The 10,143-nt window shown below is 52.4% G+C and overlaps 1 protein-coding gene and 6 non-coding genes across 8 annotated transcripts; all 7 read right to left on the reverse strand.

Moving 5' to 3' along the window:
• Positions 1 to 1,822: 1,822 nt before the first annotated feature.
• On the reverse strand, positions 1,823 to 9,921 carry RPL4 (ribosomal protein L4). 2 transcript variants are annotated; one of them, XM_029064288.1, is made up of 11 exons: positions 9,811 to 9,921; positions 7,210 to 7,381; positions 6,841 to 6,947; positions 6,352 to 6,490; positions 5,344 to 5,468; positions 4,508 to 4,637; positions 4,083 to 4,239; positions 3,783 to 3,866; positions 3,179 to 3,299; positions 2,194 to 3,097; positions 1,823 to 2,154 (listed from the first exon to the last, which is right to left on the reverse strand). In XM_029064288.1, exons 1-11 carry the CDS (start codon positions 9,811 to 9,813, stop codon positions 1,892 to 1,894), a joined length of 2,205 nt encoding a protein of 734 aa, XP_028920121.1. In that variant the 5' UTR covers positions 9,814 to 9,921; the 3' UTR covers positions 1,823 to 1,891. The 2 variants fall into 2 exon arrangements, with proteins under 2 accessions (XP_028920121.1, XP_028920120.1); XM_029064287.1 differs by having other exon boundaries at positions 1,823 to 3,097.
• LOC114812570 lies at positions 3,939 to 4,009 on the reverse strand. The gene has a single exon (XR_003760221.1). It is a non-coding gene; the product is annotated as a small nucleolar RNA SNORD18 (small nucleolar RNA).
• Positions 4,379 to 4,448, reverse strand: LOC114812548. Its single transcript, XR_003760199.1, has one exon. It is a non-coding gene; the product is annotated as a small nucleolar RNA SNORD18 (small nucleolar RNA).
• On the reverse strand, positions 6,097 to 6,167 carry LOC114812537. Its single transcript, XR_003760188.1, has one exon. It is a non-coding gene; the product is annotated as a small nucleolar RNA SNORD18 (small nucleolar RNA).
• Positions 6,558 to 6,659, reverse strand: LOC114812581. The gene has a single exon (XR_003760232.1). It is a non-coding gene; the product is annotated as a small nucleolar RNA SNORD16 (small nucleolar RNA).
• Positions 7,025 to 7,097, reverse strand: LOC114812559. Its single transcript, XR_003760210.1, has one exon. It is a non-coding gene; the product is annotated as a small nucleolar RNA SNORD18 (small nucleolar RNA).
• LOC114812592 lies at positions 7,455 to 7,556 on the reverse strand. The gene has a single exon (XR_003760243.1). It is a non-coding gene; the product is annotated as a small nucleolar RNA SNORD16 (small nucleolar RNA).
• Positions 9,922 to 10,143: the final 222 nt, after the last annotated feature.

Genomic DNA, 10,143 nt, shown 5'->3' on the forward strand with positions numbered 1-10,143 from the left:
TGTGCAGAGCACTGTACTAAGCGCTTGGAATGTACAATTCGGCAACAGAGATGATCCCTGCCCATTGACGGGCTTACAGTTCCACCGCTTCCTCACCACCCAACAGCCACGGGTCCAATTCTAGCTGAAAAGCAGTTGTCTCTATTTCCAATTTCTCCCTCCGCCTATACCACACACTTAGGGAAGCAGCGTGGCTCAGTGGAATGAGCCTGGGCTTTGGAGTCAGAGCTCATGAGTTCGAATCCCAGCTCTGCCACCTGTCAGCTGTGTGACTGTGGGCAAGTCACTTAACTTCTCTGTGCCTCAGTTCCCTCATCTGTAAAATGAGGATGAAGACTGTGAGCCCCACGTGGGACAACCTGATTCCCCTGTGTCTACCCCAGCGCTTAGAACAGTGCTCTGCACATAGTAAGCGCTTTACAAATACCAACATTATTATGCTCAGATCAACAGCAGCTTTCTCAGCAAGCAGAAATCCTCCCTTGCCTCTAAGGCTCTCCCCAACTCACTAATTTTCCATTTTTTATGCCCAGTTCACCTTGCTCCTCTTAACCTCAACTGCTGGGTTTCGGCATAAGGCTCTGAGAATCCCAGCTCTGCCACTTGTCAGCTGACTGTGGGCAAGTCACTTCACTTCTCTGTGCCTCAGTTCCCTCATCTGGAAAATGGGGATTAAGACTGTGAGCCTCACGTGGGACCTGATAACCCTGCACCTACCCCAGTGCTTAGAACAGTGCTCTGCATAGTAAGCACTTAAATACCAACATTAAAAAAGCCTCCACTGAAATTATGCCCCTCCCAAGCCCAGACTAGGGGAGCCCCACATTGTACAATCCCTACTCTCCTAGATCAGGTAACTGGCAATTTAGTTGTGGCCATGTTTGGGGGACTCAAGTCTGCCTCTTGTACTGAGCCATAAACCTGCAACTACAGTCTGAGCCTCTTGTTGGGTAGGGATTGTCCTTTGGTGCCAAATTGCACCTTCCAAGCACTTAGTACAGTTCTCTGCACAAAGTAAACGCTCAATAAATACGATTGAATTAATGAAACTATACTGAACTAGCTTCCTCCAGCACCACTACCCTATTGCTCATCATTCTTTGTGTGCATGTGCCCGGTCAACCCCTTGATTCTGGATGCTGTTGAATCACTTAGTTTTATTCCCTATAGTTCAGGTGATCCTCTTTCCAGGTCTTTAATTTTGCAGGATTGTTTTAATTCCAAATGATACTCTGCAAACCCATTTTTATTTAGAGGATGCAGCTCCATCAGGATGAGAGGGGTCTACCTCAGTCATATACTCTACGTGACAAACCTGCTCCCTACTCGAGATTTTTCACATAAAGTTTTAGACTTGATAACCATTTCCAATTTTTGCCATTTTTCATCCTTATGGCACACACCCCTTTTACTAATGATTGCCGCCCTCTGCAGAATAGTTAATAGTAGACATTTAGGATTAATATGTATTAATAGGTAGGATCAACTCTACCTAGGAGAAGTTGAGGCATGGAAAAGCCCAGCTACACCCCCTCGACCTTGAACGGATAATCAGCTTTCAGAAGCAAGGGGGTGGTCGAGTAGAGAAACCATGGACCAAGTCAGAGGACTTGGATTTATTGGAAAGTCCCGACTTCCCTGGGCCTCACTATCTGTAAAACGGGGATTCAATTCTTCTCCCTCCTAAGATTGCACCCCATGTGCGAAAGGGACTGTTAGCTGGTTTCTAACCCAGCATTTATTTGCACAGTGCTCAGCCCAAACTGCTTTAAGAACAATTATCGTTGTCTTGCTCCCCAATAACCACTAACAGTTGAGAATGTTAATGCCATTATTGAAGCCTCTTTATTCCCCATGAACTGTGGTCCGTGGCAATTACACTGAATTGTGTTTATGCGGAAGGCTTCTTTTCTGGGGCCGGCTTCTTTTCTGCTGCCTTTTTCTCTTCTGCAGGCTTCTTTTCGGCCGCGGCAGCCCCCTTCTCTCCTGCGGGCTTCTGCTTCTTCTCGGCCGCGGCAGCTCCCTTCTCTCCTGCGGGCTTCTTTTCGGCCGCGGCAGCCCCCTTCTCTCCTGTGGGCTTCTTTTCGGCCGCGGCAGCCCCCTTCTCTCCTGCGGGCTTCTGCTTCTTCTCGGCCGCGGCAGCTCCCTTCTCTCCTGCAGGCTTCTTCTCGGCCGCGGCAGCTCCCTTCTCTCCGGGCTTCTTCTCGGCCGCGGCAGCTCCCTTCTCTCCTGCGGGCTTCTTCTCGGCCGCCGCAGCCCCCTTCTCTCCTGCGGGCTTCTGCTTCTTCTCGGCCGCCGCAGCCCCCTTCTCTCCTGCGGGCTTCTTGTCGGCAGCTGCAGCCTTCTTCTCTCCTGCGGGCTTCTTCTCGGCCCCCAGAGCCTTCTCTCCTGCAGGCTTCTTTTCGGCCCCCGGAGCCTTCTTCTCTCCTGCGGGCTTCTTCTCGGCAGCCGCAGCCCCCTTCTCTCCTGCGGGCTTCTTCTCGGCAGCCGCAGCCCCCTTCTCTCCTGCGGGCTTCTTGTCGGCCCCCGGAGCCTTCTTCTCTCCTGCGGGCTTCTTCTCGGCAGCCGCAGCCCCCTTCTCTCCTGCGGGCTTCTTGTCGGCCCCCGGAGCCTTCTTCTCTCCTGCGGGCTTCTTCTCGGCAGCCGCAGCCCCCTTCTCTCCTGCGGGCTTCTTGTCGGCCCCCGGAGCCTTCTTCTCTCCTGCGGGCTTCTTGTCGGCCCCCGGAGCCTTCTTCTCTCCTGCGGGCTTCTTGTCGGCCCCCGGAGCCTTCTTCTCTCCTGCGGGCTTCTTGTCGGCCCCCGGAGCCTTCTTCTCTCCCGCGGGCCTCTTTTCGGCCACCGGAGCCACCTTCTCTCCTGCGGGCCTCTTTACTGCCACAGCTGCCTTCTTCTCTCCTGCAGGCTTCTTTTCGGCCGCCGCAGCCTTCTTCTCCCCTGTGGGCTTCTTTCCGGCCACTACAGCCTTCTTTTCCGTCACGGGCTTCTTTCCCTCTGCCAGCTTTTCTCCCTTTTTCAAGCCAGTTTTAATGGGCCTCTTTAGCTTAGCGTATACGTCGGCTTTCTTGATGCCCGCCGCTTTGTTCTCTCTCAATTTATACTGAATGAAAACACAGGAGGAGTTAGAGCCAAATGAAATAAATCAAGAACAATCTAGCCCCGTGACCTCAAATCCACTCACATTCCTGGTTTGGCGGAGGATGGTGTGACGGCGTACAGTCTTGGCGTACGGGTTCAGCTTCAACATCACCCTCAAGTTCTTCAACGGGTTCTTCTTGAGAACTCTACGCTGGATCTTCTTACTGCAAAGACAAATTCTGCCTGAGCACAGATACAAAGGTTTCAAAATGCCTTTTTTAAAACGGTGTTTTTAAGCACTTATAATGTGCCAGACACTACTAAAGCGCTGGGAGAGATACAAGCTATGCAGTCTCTGTCCCATGTGGGGCTCACAGTCTTAAATCCTCCTTTTGCAGAGAAGGTAACAGGTGAAGTGAAGTGAGTTGCCCAAGGACACCCTGCAGACAAACGGTAGAGGCAGGTTTAGGACACAAGTTCTTCTGATGCCCACCCAGGCCTAGGTTCTTTCTCCAAAGTCACACTGCTTCCTACTTTCTCTGACAACTCAACACTGACCCAAGGCAACGGAGATCTAGCTGGAAAAATAGCCTTCTCCAATGAAGCGGCTCGTATATGGACTCGAGGGCTCTAAGCACACCGCAGCACTCTGAATGAATGAAAACAATCATGCCAAGAACTTCAGCGCCCCAGATGGAAGTACTTACCGTGGAGCACGTAGAGCCTTCTGGATCTCTGGGCTCTTCAGGATCCTCCCAAGGTCTGTGTTGGTCATCTTGTGCATTGGCAGGCTGTGGCAAGAACAAACACCTCAACCATCGCGCCTCGTGTAAGCACAGGACGTTGACGGCAACACCCCGCCCCCAGTCAGAAGTTCCATCAAATCACGTATTTCAGAAACACGGACCAATGAAATGGAATCTCATCATCTGTAGGATTCGCTACAACCCTCCTTCCACCCTGCTCGGGAGCCCCAGCCCGCACAGCCCGGCCCTGAGCCCGCTCACTTGTAGTTGCTCTTCAGAGTGGCCGCCTTGCGCCACGTCCCGTACAGGTCATCCAGCTTGCGGAAGGCGCTCTCAGTCCAGATGCAGAACCTCCCCACGTGGCCCCCGGGGGCCAGTCTCAAAAGGTTTAGCTTGGTCACGTTGAGCAGAGTGATTCCTTAGCAAACCGAGAAGCACCTGTGATCAGAAACCATCAGCCCCGCTCCTGCCCCCACGGGCAACCCACGGGTCATTGGTTCCCCCCGGGGTTTCAATGTTGCAGGTCTTTGCTCCCAGAGGCCATCTGTCATCTGGCCCAAGTCAGAACTTCCACCAAATCACGAGTTTCAGAAACACGGACCATGAAGTGGAGGGTCATCATTACCGGGCAGCTCGACTCCCCCTCGCTCCGGGGACCTCCCCATCCCCTCAAACCGGACCAGTACCGGGGATATTCCTGAAGGCCTTGATGATCCCATTGTCCTCGTTGTAGATGATGCAGGGACCCCGGCGCTGGATACGGCGACGGTTCCGCATCTTCCCCTTCCCGGCACGCATACGCTGAGAGGCGTACACCTGCAAGTGAAAAGGGAAGCACCCAAGTCAATACTGTGTGGTCAGTGTCAGGGTGCCCTTTCCTTTATTTCCTAAATAAACAACACCCACACGCAGTGGTCTCTGGATGAAAACTTAAAGCAGCGTGACCTAGTGGATAGAGTCCGGACCTGGGTTCCAATCCTGGTCCACCACTTTGCTGCGTGACCTTAGGCAAGTCCATTTGTTTCCTCTGTGCTTCAGTTACCCCATCTGTAAAACAGGGTTTGACACTTTAGGCCCCGTGTGGGGCATGGACCGTGTCAACCAATCAACTGTATATATTGAGCCCTTCCTGTATGCAGAACACTGTATTAAGTGCTTGAGAGAGTACAATATAACAGAAACGATCCCTGCTCACAACCAGTCTACCACCTGATTAGCTTGTATCTACCCCAGCACCTGGCATACTAAGCACTTTACAAGTGTCAAAAAATAAAAAGAAAAATTTCTGGTGAGGCTACAAGGAAGAATTCCTTAGCCACCCTGGGAGGTCAAAGACAACCTCACAGCTCATTAACCTGCAGTTCTTGTTGCCATCCCTTCCTGGTTCTCACTCCCGCCTCGTTCAAATCCTTTTTCTGCATGTCCACACAGAAGCCCCGGGGGGAAGAAGACGGCAGCAATCGTCTCACGTCAACATTGCCCCAGCACTTGATCCTCCACCATTACATCAGTCCAAGCTCACCTTTTTGATGTCGTTCCAAGCCTTAAGCTTTTTGAGAAGGAGAACGGCTTCCTTGGTCTTCTTGTATCCCTCAACCTTGTCTTCGACCACCAGAGGAAGTTCTGGGATTTCCTCAATTCGGTGTCCTGGACAGAAGCATTACACTGGTTACCTCTAGACTCTAAGTAAGCTCCTTGGGGTCAGGGACCGTGTCTATCAGCGCTGTTATACTGTCCTCTCCCAAGAGCTCAATATAGTGATCTGCACAGTAGGTGCTCAATAAAGACCCATTTAATAATGTTAATAATAATGTTGGTATTTGTTAAGCGCTTACTATGTGCCGAGCACTGTTCTAATAGCTGGGGTAGATACAGGATTATCAGGTTGTCCCACGTGAGGCTCACAATTAATTCCCATTTTACAGATGAGGGAACTGAGGCACAGAGAAGTGAAGTGACTTGCCCACAGTCACACATCTGACAAGTGGCAGAGCTGGGATTCGAACTCATGACCTCTGACTCAAGCCCGGGCTCTTTCCACTGAGCCACGCTGCTTCTCTAATTTATTGATTACCATTAACCCCGGTCTGATTAAGCATGTGAATGTTAAAATTAAGCCTTTTGCCCAAAAGTCAGGCTGCTTTCCCCCCACCGACATGGAATATGGAAGCCATGGCCACCTGGGAAGTTAATCTCCCCAAGTTCTCTGACATCAGTTTCCACAACTGAACACTGAAATCTTTTCACTGGATCATTCTGCGCCTTAGGATTCTGCCAAATCAGAACTTCCACCATATCATGAGTTTCAGAAACACGGACCAATGAAGTGGAATCTCATCACTTTAGCAGCAGGAACAATGAGTTTGGTGAAGGCGCAAAGGTAACGACCTCAGGAGATGAACCGGAAACATCTCTGGGTCCTCCCAAATTATAAATCCACGCCACTTCTCAATGGCTGGCTGCTCCGAAACCGGTGTTCACGCGGCCCGCACATTTTGATCTTCAGAATCCGACGACCATCACCACTCACCTTTCGACATGACCAGGGCTGGCAGGGCAGAAGCCGCCAGAGCCGAGCAGATGGCATAGCGCTTCTGAGTGGTGTTCACTCTACGGTGCCAGCGGCGCCAAGTCTTGGTTGGCGCAAACATGCGACCGCCTCGGCACATCTATTTCCCCAGTTAAGAAATGACGCTTCCAGCTTTTAAATGAACAGCGGCGAGACCGTTAAAGCTTAGCTCAGTGAGATTTCTTTTCGTCAACCTTCTGTACCAGCTTCTTGACAGCAGGCAACTGTCACTGAGAACAGAGTAAGACGCAAATTACGACATCATGGCAAGCTACTATATTTCCCTTGATCTCAGAAGGTTCTACCCTCATCCCCACCAACCACACAGTGCTAGTGAGTGAGCCTCACTCCCCCTTTCCCCAACACCCCCCCAATAAGAACATTTCCCCAGGGCCATTCTGACCACCAATTCTCTACGGTCGGCATCTAGGCGGCAAAGCTAAAGGATACGTTTCCAAAAGCACCCTGGCCAGAGCGGTGAGTTCCACCGCCCCTCACCCGGGGAATACGGGCAACAGCCCTGCCGGTACCCCAGGACTCAGCACTGGTCTGATGACCTGGGGAAAGAGAAGAGAGCACATTTACTCCCCAAGACCCCCAGAAGAAATCATCCCTGAACACCGTACTCATGCCCAGTGTCAGAACTTCCAGAACAAATCATGTGGCTCAGAAACACGGACCAATGAGGTGGAATTTCATCATTACCGTGAGGCATAACCTTTTTGTAGCCAGACCTTCCCGGCTACACACCCCCTCCCATAACGCAGCTTCCAGACTTGAAGCTACTTTTCAAATCCAGTCTTAGTATACAGACAGTACCTGCAAGTTCACTGACGGCATAAGGTTGTCTGTTGTTTTTGCGCAGGTTGGTGTGAACAAAGTTAACGATGTCTGGACGGATGGGAGCCCGGAAGACTGCGGGCATCGTAACATTTTTGCCAGACACCTCCCCCTTTTCGGAGTACACCGAGATTAGCGGACGTGTACAAGCCTGGGGGGAAAAAAGAAATGGAGAGATGAGTTTCTTCGGCAGCGGATCCCATTTCAACAGCTTCACTAAGCATTGCTCAGTCACGAGTAATCGTCATCCAAAGAGCGCCAGCTTTCTGGCAGCAGGCAACTGCCGCCGAACGCTTGGATAAGACGCAAATTACAGCATCATAGCAATGTTCCCAATCCTATTACGGAGAGATGGCTTGGGGTTCGTTTCCAAAGAATCTTCTAATTCTTCCCCTTTCAATCGTCTATGCTCAGCAGGTTACGACCTCAGGCCCACAGTAGCACCTAAAGTTTCCCTAATCATTCAGTTTGTCCAAATGACAAAGTCAGTTATTTAAAATGGTAGCCATACGGCCCAGCTAACTCTTAATCATAAATACCAATTCTGTTAGGGAGGAAGAAGACATTCATTCAAAAACTGATATACCTTTTACTTTAGACAATCGGGCAGACCCCAACCTTTGCCTGGGTAGCGAATGGCCAGGAAAAGCTGATTTAAAGATGTTTCTCCCTCCCGGGGGGGTGGGCAATTTCACCTCCAGGCACCCCAACCAGTCGCTGTCCAGAGGCTCCTGGGCCCCCTTAAGGAGAAGCCGCGTGGCCTAGTGGAAAGAGCACAGGACTGAGTCAGGAGACCTGGGTTCTAATCCCAGCCCCGCCACTTGCCTAGCGTGTCTGACCTTGGGCTAGTCCCTCATGGCCTCTGCTTCCTCATCTGTGAAATGAGGATTAAAACACCTTGCCTCTGCCCTTAGACTGGGTAGTCTGGCTACACGGCGAGCTCACTGTGGGCAGGAAGTGTCTACTCTACTGCCCTCTCCCAAGCGCTTAGTACGGTCCCCCCCACACAGCAAGCCGTCTAAGCTTGTTGTGGGCCAGGAACATGTATACCGACTCTATTGGATTGAACTTTCCCAAGTGCTTAGTACAGTGCTCTGCACAAAGTAAGCGCTCAGTAAATACCATCGATTGTCTAGGCCCTTATGTATCTGTAATTTATTCGTATTGTCTGTCCCCGCCTCTAGACTGTAAACTCGTTGTGGGCAGGATTATTTGTCTGTTTGTTGTATTGTACTCTCCCATTCACTTAGTACGGTGCTATGCACCCAGGAAGCGCTCAGTAAATACCATGAAATGAATGAGCAAACCAACGAGTACATAGGCCTAGGTTCAACAGTGTGGCTCAGTGGCAAGAGCCCGGGCTGGGGAGTCAAAGGTCATGAGTTCTAATCCTGGATCAGCCGCCTGCCAGCTGTGTGACTTTGGGTAAGTCCCTTCTCTGGGCCTCAGTGACCCCATCTGCAAAATGGAGATTAAAATTGGGCCACGTGGGACAACCTGAACCCCTCCTGGCGCTGTGCACATAGGAATAACAATAATGTTGGTGTTTGTTAAGTGCTTACTATGTGCGGAGCACTGTTCTAAGCGCTGGGGTGGATACAAGGTGATCAGGTTGTCCCACGCGGGGCCCACTGTGGTGAAGTGACTTGGCCCAAAGTCACCCAGCTGAGAAGCGGCGGAGGGGGGATTTGAACCCACGACCTCTGCCTCGCCAGCCCGGACTCTTGCCACTGAGCCACGAGGCGCTTAACAAATGGCACCATTATTATAGCGAGCGCTCAATAAATATAAATAAGGAGCAGGGCGAGGGGCAGGGAGACGAAGGGGACCGCGCTGGAGCCAACGCCAGGGTCGGGCCCCTGCAGACGCCATCAAAATAATAATAATATTATTTGTTACACGCTTACTATGTGCAGAGCACTGGTCTAAGCGCTGGGGGTAGATACAGGGTAATTTAAGGCGGGGGGGGGCTTTAGGGGCAGGACGAGCGAGGCCTGGGACTCTCCTCCCCTCTTCAAAGCCCTGCTGAGAGCTCACCTCCTCCAAGAAGCCTTCCCACACTGAGCTCCCCCTGCTCCCCTTTCACCTCCCCTTCCCCCCTGCTCCCCTTTCACCTCCCCTTCCCCCCCGCTCCTCTCCCTCAGCCCCGTGCTCACCTACATTTTTATCACCCGATTTATTTTCTCCACGAGGAGTCCATCCCCTTCATTCTATTGATTGCTATCAAGTTGTCTTGGTTTTGTCCGTCTGTCTCCCCCGATTAGACCGTGAGCCCGTCAACGGGCAGGGCTGGTCTCTCTCTGTGGCCGAACTGTCCATTCCAAGCGCTTAGTCCAGTGCTCTGCCCCCATTAAGCGCTCCATCAAGTCGATTGAATCGCATCCCCTCACCCACGTTGCCTTTAAGATGGCGGCCCCTGGGCCTAAGCAGGACCGGCCCCGAGGGCCGGGCTCCCGTCCCCGTCCTCCCTCTTGGCCGACCCCCAGGCCTCCCCTCGGCCCGACGTCGCTCCCCCGGTTAAGGAGCGGTCGGAGGAGGCGGAGGCGGCGGCGGCGGCATAGAGAGAACCCCCTCACTCACCATGGCCGGCAGCGGAGAGGCCGCGCCACGCTGCTCTCCCTCCGACCGCTCCCGCAGGAAAAGGAAGTGCGCATCCTCCCCTCCCGCTATATGTATCCCTCCCCCCCTCACCTCCCCTCACGGGAACACCCTCCCAGACCCCAAATTCCCCCCCTCTCACCCCCGACCCTAAACACCTTTAATAGATTTATCCCCCTTCATAACCAAAACACACTCCTAGAGACCCCCCCGCCTCCTTCTTGGCCTCTTTAGGTCCAGGGACTATTTTCTCAGGCGGAGGAATCCACCAAGGGGGAGGAGCCCCCGATCTTTGGCGGGCTCCCGCAGAATTCG

Source organism: Ornithorhynchus anatinus, chromosome 5, assembly GCF_004115215.2.
Source record: "Ornithorhynchus anatinus isolate Pmale09 chromosome 5, mOrnAna1.pri.v4, whole genome shotgun sequence".
Classification (NCBI taxonomy): Eukaryota; Metazoa; Chordata; class Mammalia; order Monotremata; family Ornithorhynchidae; genus Ornithorhynchus; species Ornithorhynchus anatinus.

What these genes read in the sequence shown, in the direction of transcription:
- RPL4 (XM_029064287.1), bottom strand. An exon ending in TGCCGTCAGTGAACTTGCAG is followed by an intron (nt 6,948 to 7,209) that starts GTACTGTCTGTA and finishes CTCTTTCCCCAG; the next exon opens with GTCATCAGACCAGTGCTGAG. An exon ending in ACTCTGAAGAGCAACTACAA is followed by an intron (nt 3,867 to 4,082) that starts GTGAGCGGGCTC and finishes TTCTTGCCACAG; the next exon opens with CCTGCCAATGCACAAGATGA.